Genomic DNA, 18,747 nt, shown 5'->3' with positions numbered 1-18,747 from the left:
CCGCCTGGCGGTCGTTCACTGTAGCCATTCCCTATTTCTCCCGGCTGATGGTGCACAAACTCTTAAGAAGGGGAGGGCCGCCTGCTGGAAACCGGCCTCTCCCTTTGCCGGCTAGCTGAGCTTGCCGCCTTCTGGCTTTCCATAGATTGGTAGAATCCGCCGCTTGCGAGCCGTATCGACAGCCCGTCATGGGAGCTGGGTCCCTTCTATCTTGGGTGATGTCATGGGCGGAGGGGCTACAGTGCGGCGCCGTGCGGGAGATCGCCAGCCGGTACGGCGCACTGTAGCCATGACCCGCCCTGGATTCGAGGGTGGCAGGCTTCTCTGTAGCCAGGCCTCGTCTCATCGCATTCATGGTGGCTCAGACTTTGAGGGTGTTTGGGGTCGCCTGCTAGGAGCCAGCCCCTCTCGCAGCCGGCCGCTTGGACCAGCCGGCCGCAAGAAGGCGGCGATCAATCTCTGAGGCTTGAGGGGCGCAGTCGGCCCTGATGTCTTGAAATGCCTTGGGGGGCAGATGAGGCTACCCATGGCCAATAACTTTGATAGTAGTCCCCGAAACTGGCGGGTCGCCACGACTGACAAGGGGGAGGTGCCCCGGCAGCTTCCTACTCCGTAAAATTTTGGTTGCTTGCTCGGTTCATCTTCTGGAGTGCCGGCTGCCAGGAGCCGACCCGGGCCTGACAGGCCGACTGGTGGAATTCGAATTGTCGCGGCGGGAAGCACACGATGTGCCAGCTAGGCGCCTAGGCTATGCGTGCCACGCGGTGTTAGCCGGCGAGGCCGGCCTGCCAGCCACGCCTGACGGGACGTATGAGCAGGCCGGGCCCGCCACTACCGGGCCTCGGCACTTGCGCAGATCCGCTGTGGCCGAGGCGGGTGGTTGGGATCCTACGCACTTTAGCACGCGCCATTACGACGCGGTAAGTGTGGGGTCGTGGGCGCAGTAAATCCCACGATCCCACGCCCCGCCCCCTTGGCTTCACAGCCATGGGGCTATAAGTGGGGGAGAGGGGAGGGGCAGGGGCCCGCGCGCCCTCCCTCCACTTTTTCTTCTTCTTCACCGCTGCTGCACTCCACGCTCGCCGCAGTGCTGCCGCAGCTCGCCATCGTTGTTGAGATTCTTCTTTGCCAAGCCCTCTCTTCTTCTTATTCTTCGCGGGTCCGCGCTTTCGCCGTTGTCCTTTGCCCGCACCGAGCTCAAGCCATCATGGAATGCTCCGGCGACTGGGACGGCTCCAATGTCCACGACGACCACCTCACCTTCCTTCGCGACACACGACGTCTGCCCGGCGCGGACCGCGTAAGGGTGCGTGTACCGCCCTGATGACGGGAAAATGGCGGGCGTGTTCGTGAAAACACGCGTCCACGTCATTGATATAGAGTGAATTTTAAATGCATAAAATAAAAATAGAATCAAACATTGTAGGTACTTTATTTCCAGAATTCTTACATTTACATAAAAATTCTGTTAATTACATCTCCGAAGAGAAAACCCCTGATTAAGAATTCCAACTATCCTATTACATAGAATTGCAACACATGACTACTACAAAATGATAAAGAAAAGTCGCTCCTCCTCGCTGTCGTTGACGCCGGTGTGCTCGGGGGAGCATCCTCGATCTTCTTCAAGTTATCATGTGTCTTGTTCATTTATATTTTTACCCTTGTACTATTATGAGTAGTACGTAGAGTACAAGTGCAATGTGTGTTTTTTTGTATGGGACACCTAATTTGTGTAGTCGACTTAACCAACATATGCTAGTATGACCATGCGGCTATCTTAATCAACTTTCAGGTCATTTCATTTTAACGAGTGATAAGTCGACTAGCAGAGTATCCACTTAATACATGCATGCTACATCTTTTATTGATGCATATATGACCATGCATGAGATGATGATTTACTCCATGTTAGCCTATGCGCATGCATGGAAATTTAAGAAAAAAGGGGGGGTTCCAATATCAGAACCATCCAATATGTTATCTTGTTTGATTTGATATGTTTGATGATAGCATCTACTAAAGCGAGCTAGATGCAATATCCCTTTATTTTTTTTATGGGTTACATGTATATACTCTAACCATCAGTGGGCAGTATATACGTGTTGCATAGAGTCTGTACGCTCTAGATTTCATATTTTAGATATGTAGGATTATACTTTTAACTTAACCTACACGCATTCATTTCTTTTTATGGGCATGCTATATTTTAGTGCAAAATGAGACAACTAACACTTTTATTATCTCATGTTTACCCGTTAGATTTCACTTAGCATATTCTATATGCATTAGAGTATGCTCATTTCATCATCTATATGACAGATGTATATGCCATTTGTACCTTCCTGTTTGTATTACTACTGACGTGGCATAGCATGTATGTCCGCAGTGTAACCAACAAGAGGCCTCAAATATAATTTAGCAAGCACCCGATTTATACATTTTTATGCACTAGGTATAGAGGTACATGCACAATTTACATTGTTTTATTTTGTGCAACTCAAACAAATGAAGAGTGCATTTTGTAGGCACATATTTATTCTATGATTTTATGTAGATGATCATCTAGGGTTTGGGTATGTTTCATATTTGTTTTTCCCCAAGCTTTACCTTTGCGTCACTCTCATCTACGATGGAAGGGAAAATATATCCTCCTTAGTTTTGGTTCGCCATGATCGACCAAGGAGTGAAATTTATCCTCTTTGACATAATCGCACTTTGGCTTGTATCACGATGATCAACCAAGGCAAAAAAAATTACAAGAAGAAATTATATGTTGTATGCTCCTTGATTTGTATCACAATGATCCGCCAAGGAGTATTTTTGTTGTTGTTAAACATATTCGCACTTTGGCCTGTATCATGATGATCAACCAAGGCGAAATGTCAAGATGGGGCTATATGGAGAATGCTCCTTGGTTTGTATCACAATGATCAACCAAGGACAAATTTTCTTCTCTTAAATATAAGTGCTCTTTGGCTCGTATCACGATGATCAGCCAAGGCAAAATATCAAGGTGAAGATATATGGAGAATACTCCTTGGCTTGTGTCACAATGACCAACCAAGGGCAAATTTTCCTCTCCTAAACATATTCGCACTTTGGCTTGTATCATGATGATCAGGCAAGGCAAAAATGTTGAGATGAAAATACGTGAGATATGTTCCTTGGTTCGTATCGCGATGATCAACCAAGGACAAATTTTCCTTTCCTGAACATAATTGCACTTTGGCTCGTATCGCGATGATCAGCCAAGGCAAGATGTCAAGATGAGGACACATGGGCATGCTCCTTGGTTTGTATCACAATGATCAACCAAGGAGAAAGATGAACATGATGAGAGATATAGGGAGGAGCAAGAAGATTAGAGGAGAATCATGATGCCCACCTTGTCTACCTTTCTCAGGCTTTTGACCGGACGACGGCCTTGCAGCAGCAGCAGCAGCAGCGTGAGGCCAGAGATCAAGAATATGAGCAGGGAAAGTAGCAGCAGAGCAGCAGCGGCCGGCCAGGGAAAAAGAGAGCAGCAGTGTGCGGCAGCGCAGCGGAGCGATCAGGAAAAAAAGAGCAGCAGTGTGCGGCAGCGCAGCGGAGCGATCAGGGAAAAGAGAGCGCCAAGAGCAGGCCCTTTGGAGGTATTTATAGGAGGGAGCAACGGAGGAAATCAACGGAGGGACGCGCCCACGTTCTCTAGTTCGTGGGTGAGATCGTGTGAGCGTGGGGCTGCCTCCTTTTTTGTTTATTTGTTTAATCACTAATTTCTCCAACTGTGTGGTTTGGCTGGCAAGTTACGTACGTGGTTAGCTCATGTGGGCTAAACCCCTTCTTTTACTAATTAACCTATGGGCCTTGGCGTCATCCAACATATTTTAATGGGCTAGGCTTAATCAACTATTAATGTGACATTGAGGATTATTTTCTTAGTGTGACATGCCGTATATAAATACGTGGAAAATGTATTTTTTTATGTGGCGTTATATCCCTCATACCCATATTTCATTAGGAATGACGTGCGTGTCTTTTCCTATGTCGCCGTGATATTTTATTAGCGGCGATGAAATAATGCCCATGTATATTGCATGGTTTAATATTTGGGAAATAAGCGTCGCCCGCGATGATTTTATGTTGACATTTCACGCGGTCTAATATGTGAAGATATTAGCGCCGTCTATAATCTTGCGTCTCATGGTTATTATTTCATCAAGAATAAAACCTTTTATGGAGATTTTATTCATTTTACCAACTTTGTGAATACCCGATATTTTCATATTCTAAGCCAATGTAAGTGCTCAACAATTATATATTGATATTTGGCTCATTCCTTTATTTCCGCGCCTGCTATTTTCTAGTAAGCGGTCAAAGTTAAACAAAGTCATTTGCTCTTTCCATTGGGTGATTCATCATTTTTGCCACTCGGATTAATTTATATTTTTATAATAGCTATTGCACCATACTTTACTTTGGCGAAATTCCGTGTCAACAGATGCCCCTCGAGTTTTGAAAGGGAATATTTCTCTGATTCACTTTCAGAACTCGAAAATATATGTAGACGAAAATATATGTAGACATATTCCGTTTCATATATATATCGTGAACGTTTTTCTTAGTGTGGGCGACACACTTATTTTGTTAAAATATCTAGCTACATATTTATCTAGCCCCGCCTTTTGAAAGTGTGTTAGTCCCTTCGTTGGATAAGGACTCAATCTTCAAAATTTGTTACAAGACGCTTGGCTTTCCGCCATGTAGTTGTAGTTGCGTCCGGCCGGAGCGCATACCTTTCCTTATATATATCTTCTTCCTATCGTCTGGCAAGGGGACTCTATTTACCTCACGCATAACCCAAAGTCCAGATCTTTCTTATGATTGACCTGCTATTCTTTGGACTACTGGGTACGCAATGATGTGCACTCATTAATTGTCTTTTTCTCATCATTCTTTCGGATGATTCTCATCTCTGACTCCCTTTCTTTCTTTGTATGAAAAAGATTAGCATCTGCCGCTGAAGCACAGATCTTACGTTGGTAAGTTTGTACTTAGTTCATTCAGATAGACATCTACGTGCATGATTTACGTCTTCTGATTGCCCCTTAATTTTTGTTCCTTCAATATTGCAGGAAGGTTTAGGTACAATCTGGCAAAACAACTATATTTTAGTTTCAGACGTATACCTGCTCTCTCTTTAGGTACTATACCTACTGTCTTTTTTTTTTCTTTTTATACACATACCAGCATCAGAGATTGGATGAATAATTTATAGATGAATCCATGCACGTAACCTCCTTTAGGCCATGAACGCCTGTGCATCTTATCCCGTATATATGCGGAAATTTGGTCTCGCAATGACGTGCCGGCAAGTTATATACGAACTTGGTCCGACGTACAATTGTAGAGATCAATATTTTTTTATACTTAAAATTCTCGTTTTAAAGATCAAACGTATACCTTTCTCACAATTGGCGTGCCGGCAAGTTGATATGAACTTGGCCCGACGTACAAATTGTGAGATATGTCATACAATCAACGAAACTCCCCTTTATTCATGCGGCAATTATCAACTCTTTCCAAGTTTATATAAGATGCTCGTTTAAAGATCACACGTATATCTTTTTCACAGTTGGCGTGCCGGCAAGTTTATATGAACTTGGCCCGACGTACAAACTGTGAGATCAATGTTTTATTTATTTATTTATTTAAAAGATGGTCGTTTAAAGATGCAAACTTATATCTTCTTCACAGTTGGCGTGCCGGCAAGTTTATATGAACTTGGTCCGACGTACAAACTGTAGAGCTCATTTTTAAGCTACACACATATATCTTTCTCGCAATTGACGTGCCGGCAAGTTTATATGAACTTGGTCCGACGTACAAACTGCAAGATCAATGAAGCCCCCCTTTATTTGATGCAAGAATTATCAACTCTTTCAAAGTTTTGCATATATAAACTTTTTTTTCAAAGTTTTGCATCTATCAACCCTTTCAAAGTTGACATTCCAGAAATTCTAGATTGGGCTTTATGCATGTATCTCTTTTTTTTGGAGGATAATTCGTTTTGCTGATATTTGACCTTTGCATAATTTTTTTAGCACTAACAATCATCATCCTTTTTTTGTAGAGTGCAAATCCTTTCTTCTTCATCAAGGGCTGGCTTCGCTCGGGCTATCGCCTCCGTGGTAAAATTTCCATTCATTTACCATGGTTCATTTATTTTGTTGTTTTGAACACAACTTGTACCTGTACCGACACACGTATATTCTTTTGTATAGAGATGGCGCAGAAATCGCCCACGGTTCCCTCACATCGACTATCCCTTGTCGAGCTAGCCAAGCAACAGAAACTATATGAACCTAGCTCCGATGACCAAGACTGCCCCATAGTTAAAGCTATAAGTATACCAAAGGGTGAACTCGACAACGGTCCTCGCGGTTGGCGAGCGAGACAGTCCAAACTAGCTTATTCATATTACCCATTGGCGGCTTCACCGCGAATTGATACAGCTTTATGTCTATGTACTAGGATGGTATCCAAAGGTCTGACTTGGGAACGTCATGATATTGAGTATATGCCACGTCCTTCAGGCTATAATGAATGGGGGGCAAACATTTTACGAAATCATTCTTTTTCCCTAAAAGGGCTTGGTGAAGGTTCAGATTACCTTTGTGGAGCTATTTACTGCTCTTTGGGTGATTATTCTATTTCACCTGCCTTGCTAAGATCTCTGTTAGAAAAATGGAATCCAAAAACCAACACGTTCCTATTCTCATGTGGTGAACGTACTATTACACTCCTTGATATGTATCAAATGGCTGGTCTTCCTCTAGATGGAGACTTATATGAAGAATTTATCCCACCAGAACATGCACTAGACCCCTCCCTTTGCCAATTCCCTGACTTCTTACCGGACCTATTATCCGCACATGATCAGCTTGCCAAGAACAATGGCGGCCACGTGACTTTCCAGGTCTGGTGCGACTATTTTCACAACCGGCGAGACCATTCTGTTCCTTTCGCGTCTCTTCGTGAGGTCCGCTTGTATGTCGCGGCGTACATTGCTGTTTGGTTGTGCTACTTTGTTGTCATTGGCGGGGGAGCCTACATTCGCGCTGGCGTCCTTGTGATGGCGTCCTGGATCGCTCTAGGGCGTCGAATTTCATTAGCTCCACCAGCACTTTGTTCTATCTATTTTTCGCTTCGTCGCATCAGCACCCATCCTGTAGGACCCTGCTACTGGATTAGGGGATGGCCCGTCCATTTCATTATCGGCTGGATGGGGGTTTATCTGAAGAATGTATTTGGTAAACGAGCAAAAGTGAGCAAATTTCCAACTCCTAAGCTTTGTCCAGGGAAATTATCTATGGTGGGGACTATGTTTAGGATTCCACACAATTTTAGCCCTGAAAAGGCGCACGATTTCTTCGAGAAACACAAGAGTATTTTGTGGTACCCCTCAAATTTCTTTAACTTGGCTAGCACTCGTTGGCTGCAAAAAGCATTCACCATTTCCATCCGTCGAGGGATGCTACCGTGGAGAAGGTCCGATTATGATGACGACTTGTGCATTGTTGAGCTGTATCATCCCGACCGGGTGGCTCGACAATTCAAATTGGATCAGCAAGTACCATATACTCCATTGCGCAGTTTATATATAATAGATGACATTAGTGTTGCTTATGCACACTGGTGGCATTTATTGCGCTCGAATCCGAAACAGCCTCACTATATTCCCAACAAAGATTTTGTGGGCAATTCCTCAGTGGCATGGACAAACTGGTGGACCATTTTCATCCAACCTTTCACCAGCGTTCTAGGCCAGCTTCGTCAAGGTAACATGCACGGGCGAGATTCCTATGAAGAAAGGCTTGCCAAATATGTGAATAATGGGAAGAAACATATTTTTTCTTGCAAGATTTTGGAAGGGGATCTTGTCGTAGTAAAGAGGGTGTCTGCTGAACGGCAAGAGGAATATCTTGCAGCTATTGAGGCGAGAGAAATGCCGGTAGTGAATCATTGGAGGGACATCTTAAGAGGTTACCACTTGGATAACAATGCCCCGCCACCTTTGTTGCAACAGGTAATATATATACGTATACCTTTTTTTACTATTATGCGCCAACACCACTATTTACTAACTGATATTATTTTTGCTATTTTTTAGAAGCGGAAAAATAATCCAAATGATGTTGCTGCAAGTTCCTCTTCCAATCCCCGGCCACTTATAAACGTGACAGTATCAGGCACACATTTAAATGCAAGGAAGGAGGGTACTGACATTTTGGTTGATAGGAACTCAGAGGAACCTAGTCCAAATGCAACAATCTCTTCCGGTGGGGAGGAAAGACCTGCTGTAAAAAGAAAGATTGAAATTTCTCTTGGAGAAAGCCCATGTAATCTTGACGAGTTGGTTGATTTTATGCATGAACTTGATGATACAGGGACTGATGATAATGTCATAGGTTCTGATCTATCGTTTGAGGATTTTGATATATCAGAACCCTCTCTTAATCTTCCAACTCCCCCTACATATCTATACTCAGGCGTGGCCTCGCAGGCTGATATTTCAAACATTTTGCCTATCTCTACGCACGGTAGCTTTATTCGTCCTTTGTATCTTTTTCTATTTATTAACTTCATTGCAATATCATTTATCTTGCCCCTTCTTCTTATCGCCAGGTGATACGGAAGGAGCTTCTAATCTCGTCAGTGGCGAGGGAATAATGACACAGATTTCAGCGCCATCCATGGATATTTCCGCTATTACCAAGCCAGTTCTGGATGCTATCGATTTGTTGCTGCAGAATGCTTTTGAAGCTTTAGATGCCCCTACATTAACAGATTCTCAGCGCCATGAGATTTTCCAGGCAGTTCGGTCGATGCTCCCGGTTGGTGATATTGTTCCTCAAATTGCCCCTGTCCGCGCGGCTTGGGAAAAATTTGTCTCGATCTCAGATACAGTGCAAGAAGCCCGCAGAACCATTGAGGGTCAGTCAAAGCAAAAGTCTGAATTTGTTACTGTAGCAGAGAGGAGGGCTGAATCCATTGAAGCGTCTCTGAAAACTTCAGCGGAAGAGATGTCATCCATGCTGGAGAAACAAGCTGAGAAGAAGGAACGTGTGGAGGCCCTCTCCGCTCAACTACAAGAAGCTACCGTTGAGTTGTGTACAGCTGAAGAAAGGGTCAAGCAACTGGAGTCAGACCGTTCCGCCAAGCAAGCTGAAGCCAAGAAGTTGCATGAAGATTTGCTCGAAGCTAATGTGAAAGCTTCCGAGGAATTGGAGGCTCTTAAAGGGAAGACATCGACGCTGGAGGACGAAGCCAAGTCTATTATTAGAAGTCTGAAGGAGTGGCGCTCCATGTCCAATTGAGTTTCTTTGTTCTTAATAAATCAGACATGTTGTCTATTTACATTTTTTACTCAGACTTGCATAAGGCGGCCAATCGGCAAACCCATTTTCTTGGGTATTCTCGCATGCCAGTAGCACCATTCGTGTATGTTTGCATGGGATCTATTCATGTGTACTGATGGACTATGCAATGTTATTCGTGTAGCCCTGTTTTCTGTGTGGAATGGATACTCTGTGCTAATTGCATGAACTAGCTTGGGTAACCCCTTTATTTATTTACATTTTTTTGCTTGAAGCTTTATTACTTTATTTCATTGTTCATTTTTTATCTTTTACAAATTTATTTATATTTTTATATACACTGCCCTTTCGTACAACAGTTTAAGCTTATGAGAATTTGGAGTCTTTTTTTTACGCCATAGTTTAGACTCGTAGGATATCGGAGTAAAATTTTACGTGCCCCAGTTTATACTCTTAAGGGTATGGAGTACGCTTGATGATTTCTTTTCTTTGCATCACAGTTTACACTCGTAAGTCGTTGGAGTAATTAGTTTTTTTGTGCGCCCCAGTTTAGGCTCGTGAGGGTATGGAGTAAATTTTTTCTATGTGCCCCAGTTTAGACTCGTGAGGGTATGGAGTGTATTTTTTTTATGTGCCCCAGTTTAGACTCGTGAGGGTATGGAGTGTATTTTTTTATGTGCCCCAGTTTAGACTCGTGAGGGTATGGAGTGTATTTTTTCTATGTGCCCCAGTTTAGACTCGTGAGGGTATGGAGTGTATTTTTTTATGTGCCCCAGTTTAGACTCGTGAGGGTATGGAGTGTATTTTTTCTATGTGCCCCAGTTTAGACTCGTGAGGGTATGGAGTGTATTTTTTTATGTGCCCCAGTTTAGACTCGTGAAGGTATGGAGTGTATTTTTTTATGTGCCTCAGTTTAGACTCGTGAGGGTATGGAGTGTATTTTTTTTATGTGCCCCAGTTTAGACTCGTGAGGGTATGGAGTGTATTTTTTTTATGTGCCCCAGTTTAGACTCGTGAGGGTATGGAGTGTATTTTTTTTATGTGCCCCAGTTTAGACTCGTGAGGGTATGGAGTGTATTTTTTTATGTGCCCCAGTTTAGACTCGTGAGGATATGGAGTGTATTTTTTTTATGTGCCCCAGTTTAGACTCGTGAGGGTATGGAGTGTATTTTTTTATGTGCCCCAGTTTAGACTCGTGAGGGTATGGAGTGTATTTTTTTATGTGCCCCAGTTTAGACTCGTGAGGGTATGGAGTGTATTTTTTTATGCATAGTAACGCTTAAGGAATTTCCCATTTACCGGTGCCGGCGAGTATTTCCCATCTGGTGATACGATTCTATACGCCCCGCTAGAATAGACCTCTTTTATGACGAAGGGACCTTCCCATTTTGGTTCAAATTTTCCTTTCATCCGTCGCGTGATATTCATGGGACGAATGACAGCCAGAACTAAATCTCCTTGTTTGAACGACCTTCGTTTGACTCGTTTGTCGAATGCTCGCGACATCCTAGCTTGATATGCCTCAAGATTTTGCAGAGCTTGAAGTTGTCTACCTTCTAGTCTCTCTAATTCATCGAGACGTAATTGTACTGATTTTCCTTCTGACAAATTTTCATGTGTAGCGACTCTCAATGACGTGATCTGTACCTCCAAAGGTAGAATGGCTTCTCCTCCAAATACTAAGGAATAAGGTGTCATTCCTGTCGGCGTGCGTGTTGTGGTTCTGTAAGCCCACAAGGCTTCCAGAAGCTTTTCATGCCAGTCACGCTTATTTTTTGATACAACTTTCTTTAGCAACTTGCAGAGGGTTTTGTTGAAAGCTTCTGCTTGTCCATTGGCGGCTGGATTATATGCCATGGAATAATGATGGTCTATCTTAAACTTGGAGTATAACTTATCCACTTGTTTGTTTTTAAAAGGAGTTCCATTATTAGACATGATCCAGGAAGGAACGCCAAAACGATATATGAGTTGTGTTCTTATAAAATGTTCTACATTCTGCGCTTTGTCTTCCTTTAGTGGTGTAAGTTTAGCCCACTTGGAGAAATAGTCTGTTGCTGCTAAAATGAGTTTGTGACCTTTGGACGATGGTGGATGAATTGGCCCAACTATATCCATTCCCCACATTTCAAAAGGCCAAGACATATTTGTCGCATGGAGTGGTTCGTGCAGCTGATGTATAAAGTCAGCATGCACTTGACATTCATGGCATTTCTTTGCAAATTTAGTGGCGTCTTCAAACATTGTAGGCCAGTGGTAGCCTAGACGCCTTAATTGGTAGTGCAATTTAGGACCTGATTGGTGCGAGCCACATATTCCAGCATGCACCTCGTTTAAGGCCTCCATAATTTCATTTCCAGCAAGGCAGCGCAATAATATGCCGTCATGGGAACGCCTATAGAGTATGTCATTGATGCATGTGTAATGGATTGATCTTTTGCGGATTCTAGATCTTTCGCTAGTATCAAGAGGTAGGTATCCATGAAGTAGATATTCGAGGAATGGTGCTCGCCAATCCCCTACCTCAATTTCACATATATCAGCTGTCATTGCAGAAGATATTACCGTTTCTTCTTCTTCAACAAATATTGGCAATAACCTTCGTTCCTCTATGTGTACGTCCATCATTTCATGTGAGTCTAGTGACATACTTGCAGCTAAACCGGCTAAGGCGTCAGCCTTTTCGTTTTGATTTCTAACTATGTGCTGAATATTTAGATCTTTGAGCATAGCTAGGAGCTCTTTTGCCCTTTTGAAATATGGCAACAATTCTTGTTTCTTTACCATGTAGGTCCCCATCAGTTGATTAATCACTAATTGTGAGTCCCCATAAACAGAGAGCGTATCGAGCCCCATGTTTATTGCTATTTCAAGCCCAATGATAAGAGCTTCATATTCGGCTGAATTATTTGACACCGCCGAAGTTAGGGTAAATGAGTACGGAATCACCCCTTCATTAGGTGTAATGAAAACGACTCCGGCACCTGATCCAGATTGCTGGCAAGCGCCATCAAAGTACACTTGCCATGTTGATTTTGTAACGGTCGTGGCGAATACATCCTCATCTGGCAAGTCATCATCTATAGGAAAATCATCTGGGATCGGATGTGCCGCAAGGAAGTTAGCCAAAGCTTGGCCTTTTACGGCCTTTTGCGGTATATATGTGATGTCAAATTGTGACAAAAGCATCGCCCATTTAGCTAGTCTCCCTGAGAGTACCATTTTACTTAAGATATATCTGAGTGGGTCTGCTCTTGAGACTAAATATACAGTGTGTTCTAACATGTAGTGTCGCAATTTTTGTGCAGCGAATACCAATGCGAGACATATTTTTTCCATCTCTGGATAGTTGCACTCGGCCCCTACCAAGGTGCGGCTAAGATAATACAGGGACGTTTCCTTTCCTGCATCATTATTTTGTGCCAGGAGTGCACCTAATGAAGTAGGCATTGCAGCAGTATAGAGAATTAATGGTCGGTCTTTAATTGGTGCGCCTAAAACAGGAGGATTTATCAAATATTTCTTAATTTCTAGGAATGCGTTTTGGCATGCTTGATCCCATTCAAAAGGGACTCTTTTCTTCATAAGTCGCGAGAAAGGTTTGCATCTCCCAGATAAATTTGAGATAAACCTCCTAATATATGCTAGGTGGCCTTGGAAACTCTTCAGTTCATGTAAGTTAGTGGGTGGTGGCATCTTAACAATCGCCTTGATTTTACTTGGGTCGATCTGAATACCATTTTTTGTAACCACAAAACCGAGAAATTTTCCAGAGGAAACTCCGAACGCGCACTTCATGGGGTTCATTTTTAGATTATGTTGCCTAAGACGCTCAAAAACCATTTCAAGGTGTTTCAAGTGGTCTTGTTCATGCTTTGATTTCACAACTATGTCGTCTATATAGCATTCAACAATCACATATAACAACCCGTCTAAGATGATTGTCATTGCTCATTGATATGTCGCCCCAGCATTTTTTAATCCGAAAGGCATGACTTTATAACAATATATGCCTTTAGGTGTGCGGAATGCTGTTAACTCTTCATCTTCAGGTGCCATTTTAATTTGATTATAGCCGGAACAACCATCCATGAAAGAAAATATTTCATGCCCCATAGTAGCATCGACTAGTATTTCAGAGATGGGTATTGGGAAATCATCTTTGGGGCATGCTTTATTCATATCCCTGAAATCTACACATATGCGTGTTTGACCATTCTTCTTTTTAACGGGTACAATACTAGAGACCCATATGGGGTATTTGACTTCTCTAATGAACCCTGCGGCTATGAGTTTGTTGACCTCGACTTCTATTTGTGGAAGTATTTCAGGCCGGTATTTTCTTTGAGCTTGCTTCACTGGTGTGGCGTCATCTCGCACAGCAAGGCGATGGACGGCTATGTTTGGGTCCAACCCAGGCATTTCTTCATAAGTCCAAGCGAATACATCTCTATTTGCACGCAGGAACTCATGATATTTTAGTTTATTTTCTTGAGACAAATGTTTGCTAATAAAAATTGGACGACGGTCATCAGCCGTACCAATATTTATTTCTTCCAAGTCATCCATGGTGCATTGGTTGCCATCCTCCATTTTTGGAGATGCTTCCGTCATGTCCGTATACTCAGCCGAAGCCATACAAACCTCATATCCTAACCCATGCTTCATTTCTTTTAAAACATGGTCTTCGTGTAGAGCTTCGAGTTGTTCTTGAGATAACACCTTTTCGAATGGTGCTAGCTGTCCCCGACCATCACATAGGGACGGGCCAGTGGCGATGTCATAACCCATTTGCTGCATCATGTACAAGACCCTGTTATCATACAAAGAAATGGGTAAAGATTCATCATCTTTGTTAAGCATAGATATTTGTGTTATATTTTTATTTTCACTTTCACCAATGTTTGAATGACGCGGCTCTTTTTGGGATTGTTTTATTCTATATTGTACCAAAGGAGGTAAAGGCGTAGGGAAATTAGTACCTTTCATGTCATGGGATTTGTCTATGACACGAAATATTGGGTCACCCTTCTTCCTTTGGTTGCTTGGTATATACTGGTAGGTCTTTTTCTTTGACGAGGGTTCTACGACCTCTTGTTCTACCACATTTGACTCGGGTATTTTCCAGGATTTTGGCTTTTGCACCTTATCAACAGGCTCGAAGTAGAACTTTGCATCAGCATAGAAAGATTCAGCTATTGTGAATGGCTTCTTATCAGCAAATATTCTGACTGTATCACCTGTCCGATCTATATATTTGATACACTGATGTAAAGTGGATGGCACAACTTGATTCTCATGTAACCATGGGCGTCCAAGCAATGCATTATATGATGTGGCCGCATCAATCACGTGAAACTTCACGTATGTGGATAATGTATCCAATTTTAAAACCAACGAAATGGTACCCATAGCTTCTTGCCCTGATTGGTTAAATCCATGTATAACCACGTTAGACTTGCTCAAATCTCTCTTGGAATACCCAATCTTTTTGAGTGTACGCAATGGTAGCAGATTTATAGCTGACCCACCATCTATCATTATGCGATTTATCGGCAATACATCAATTTCGCCAAACATGAGAAGAGGTCCGTTGTGCTTCTTGGGGCCTAACAACATATCCTCATCTGTGAACGTCATATTTAGGACTTCAGATTCTTCTACCTCAGTTTGAGATACTTCTACTCTGTAGTCTTCTAGAAACGTGAGTGCCGTGACAAGAGCTTTACGCATATCAGATGAAAGACACAAAGCATCATACACAGAAAGCATAGCTGGTATTTTCTTCAAATGTGCGATTACATCATACTTGACTGGCACCCTACAGGCAGGGTCTGTCGAATCATTTGGAACTGCATCCTTGCTTTTTGGTTCCTTTCTAGGTGGGGGATGAGGGTCTGCTAATTGACGACCTGATCTAAGATGAACCTGATCAACTTCTAATGGTTCTTCGTCAGGGAAGCATAGAGACTCGCCATCATCCTCGAACACACCAATAGTGAGAACGTTGAATTCTTCACTTCGTATTCTCTTGCGCTTCGTGGTGTGCTGATATATCTTCGGTGCGAAGCGCAGAGGAGGAGCTTCTTCCATCACTGGGGGTAGTACACGGCGTTTTGACCGCCGTGGCCCCCAACCTTGGGCTGCACCATTGCTGAAGGGAATGTAAGCCTCTCCTTTATGCTGATCTTGCGATTTGGCAAGGCCTGGAATTATCATAGGAGAACATCCACATTTGGAAATTAGTAATGCATCATCATAAGTACCCTTCATATTTGAAGACGCAGAACTCACCGCATCATCCTGGAGGGTGGCGACATTTGCTGAAGCCTTTTTCTTTCCCTTTGTCATGCTTTTGAGGAGATCCACATCAATAGTCCCCTCATCGATCATTTTCTGGATGATATTCTTCACAACAAAGCAATCTTTGAGTGTATGGCCCAAAATGCGATGGTAGTGACAGAAATTTGGGTCATTAAATTTTGAAGCTTCTTCTGGCCTTTTGGGCCTGGGAAGTTCTATTAGACTCAACTCCTTTAAACCAGTGAAAAGGCCATCAATTTCTTCTACAGAAAAAGAATACTCCCTGTTTTGCCGTTCGCTAAGAGTTGGCCTCCTACCAACCTGTGCATCTCGCTGCCCTTGATTCCCTATAGGTGATCTTCCGGGCTGAAACTGAGGTTTTACCGCCGTTGTCTCCATGGCTTGTGCAGACTTGGGTTTCATCGGCAACTTTTCACGCTAACCACCTTTGTCTGTAGGCTTGTTGAATGTCGTTTTTGTTCGACGAGCGACAAGCTGCATAAAATTTTCTATATCCGTGGATTTTGAAGCTAACTCTTCAAATGTGAGGGGTCTCACTCCTTGTAACTGGACAGCCACTTCCGAGCGGAGATTGTTCATGCACATACGCACTGCTTCTGGCTCAGTGATTGGTTGTGGGCAATGAAGACTTAGGTTTCTCCATCTATTTATGAAATCAGCCGCCCTCTCGTTGAACCCTTGTTCAGTTTGGGTCAACTCAGTTATGCCCACCGTCCTCTGCGTGCTATAAAACCGCTCGAGGAATGAGTTTTGCATTTGTTCCCACGTTTTTATAGAGCTTGGAGGTAGCTTGCTGTACCAGGTGAAGGCAGGCCCAGACAATGTCTGTACAAACTGCCTAAGGAGAAGTGCTCCGTTGTTAGCTGTATCCTGACAAGCAGCAAGGAAGTGTGCTATGTGCTCATGGGGAGATCCACTCCCGTTGAACTTACTAAACTGTGGCTGCCTGTAATTTGTCGGGAAAGGAACTAAATCCACATCAGGTGGGTATGGCTTAACATACCCTGGCCTCATTGAGTACTGAGTTTGCATCAACTGCGACTTTACCCCTTCAGCGATCATTCTTTGGATCGCCTCAAGGTTAAGCCCTGCTCCTCCATGTTGGCTGCTAGCACTTGCGCCACCATCCCCTTCATTTCCTTTATTCTGGTTATTGCTCATCTGAATTCGAAGGGCTGCGAGCTCATCTTCCTTTTGCTGAAGTGCTGCCGTAAGGTTGGCCAATTGCTCTTCAACCGAACGAGTTTCATTCGCGGCTAGGACTTGTTCTGTATGCTCTGCACCATGGTGGAGTTCTATCTCATTTTCAGAAGGACAAGGGGTACTGTCCGATAGGGGATTATAAGACCCACCACAGCTAGACCCAAGCTCTTCATGTTCTGAACCTTTTTGGCTTCGTGTCTTATGACGAGGACCTTCTACGACAGTTTTGCGTGCCTTCTTCCTCTTGAAATGTGTTGATGTGGAGGATGTTTCGCTGGTCTTGTCCGACGCCGCCCTGACACCAATTGGCATTGCTTGGAACACTTCGAATGATTTATTCTTGGTCTGCTTACGAGAGGGCCATGGAGACAAGATCGTGGCCACCTCATTTGATGGATTTGATAGCCACTTGTTCACTTTAGCCCGACTGTCCTCATCTGATGGAGCGTGTTCTGCCCCTTGGACTCTGCTTGACCCAGACCTGGCCCGTACTTCCCTTTCTCTTTCTTTGTACGCCTCCCTTCTTGAACGGACACGAGCACCTTGGTTCACATATTCTTGATGTTCAGGATGTTGCTGAATGAATTCTTGGTACTCGGGTCGTTGGGCCAGGGCCTCCGCCAGTCGCATGATGGCGCCACCCTCATCGTTTTGTGATGTGGATGCACCGGGGAGCTGTGACCTTATTGCTTGACATATGAATTTAACAACATATGAGTCATCTGGATTCTGAGCTTGGATCTTTGGACGAGTGTTTTTCCATCTCCCCTTGACAGACTTGCTCACATGAGAACGGTGTCGGCTCGCCGCATCTTGACCTACGGCAGCTGGAAGATCAATCCAAGATCGACGGACATTTCTCTGTCGCCGTTGATGCCGCACTGGATCAAACGAACCTTCAAAGGACTCTCGTAAGATGGGTGCTTCTTCACACAGAGGAACTGACGGTGCAGATGTTGGATCTACGTGGCCTGTTTTGAGGTCACTAGATGTAAGGCACACTCCCTTCCATTCCAGGGAATGTTTTTGCATAATTCCCAAGCGTTCCTCACTAGGTTTATGGGCCAGTGAGGGGACAAACTCAGGAGCATCGGCTCGAAGTATATTCCGAGCATTGGTGGGCCTTCCTGTTGAAGACGACGCTGACGGCAATATGACCGCAACGCCGCCTCTTTTCCCAGGTAGTTTGGAGTTGGGTGTCTCCACCATCTTCTCTTTTCCCTTGTAAACAAGTGGCGGAAACTCGGATTTCTCAAACACGACTTTCTTTCCCTTGTCCTTGGACTGCTGGCGGATGGATGGCCCTGCTTCAACAATCTTTCCTTTCATTACTGACACTGGAGCATGAGTAACCACTCTTGCAGAACTCTGAGCAACCCTCTTTCTAGCAGCCCTCATTTTCCTCTTTGCAGACTTTGACAAAACAGGTGTGAACCCCTCCGTTGGTGGAGAAGTGACCTCTTCTTGATCTGGTACAACTGGAGATGCAGCAGTAGTCTTCCAACTTTCACTTAGTGAGGTCACAATAGGACCAATTGGCACATCAAGCCAAAGGTCACCGAAGCGAAGGGTCACAAACTGCTGCACTTCGCCCTCCATACCTTCAAAACAAAGAAAACCATATATTAGTTTTCTTTGACTTTTTTTTGTATATGGTACATAATGTTTTATGCTTTATGTACTATGGGAATTCATATGTTGCAATCTAATGTTGGAATTCAAAGATGAGGGGAGAAATATGTCCCACCGGGCGTGCCAGAATCTGATGATGGGAAAATGGCGGGCGTGAAAACACGCGTCCACGTCATTGATATAGAGTGAATTTTAAATGCATAAAATAAAAATAGAATCAAACATT

The 18,747-nt window shown here is 43.7% G+C and overlaps 2 protein-coding genes and 1 pseudogene across 2 annotated transcripts; 2 read left to right on the top strand and 1 right to left on the bottom strand.

Moving 5' to 3' along the window:
* The first annotated feature begins 6,268 nt into the window (after window positions 1–6,268).
* LOC147971699 (uncharacterized) lies at window positions 6,269–7,808 on the top strand. The gene is made up of 2 exons (XM_087524084.1): window positions 6,269–7,309; window positions 7,755–7,808. The coding sequence occupies exons 1-2, from the start codon at window positions 6,269–6,271 to the stop codon at window positions 7,806–7,808; spliced, it is 1,095 nt and encodes a 364-aa protein (XP_087380210.1).
* Window positions 7,809–7,990: 182 nt separating this feature from the next.
* On the top strand, window positions 7,991–9,362 carry LOC147971698 (uncharacterized). Its single transcript, XM_087522830.1, has 3 exons — window positions 7,991–8,071; window positions 8,156–8,585; window positions 8,671–9,362. Exons 1-3 carry the CDS (start codon window positions 7,991–7,993, stop codon window positions 9,360–9,362), a joined length of 1,203 nt encoding a protein of 400 aa, XP_087378956.1.
* Window positions 9,363–15,454: 6,092 nt separating this feature from the next.
* On the bottom strand, window positions 15,455–18,488 carry LOC147971697 (uncharacterized; annotated as a pseudogene).
* Window positions 18,489–18,747: the final 259 nt, after the last annotated feature.

This window comes from Triticum urartu, chromosome 5A, assembly GCF_056163025.1.
Source record: "Triticum urartu cultivar PI428250 chromosome 5A, HENAU_Tu73, whole genome shotgun sequence".
Classification (NCBI taxonomy): domain Eukaryota; kingdom Viridiplantae; phylum Streptophyta; class Magnoliopsida; order Poales; family Poaceae; genus Triticum; species Triticum urartu.
This window is presented reverse-complemented; position numbering and strand designations above follow the sequence as displayed.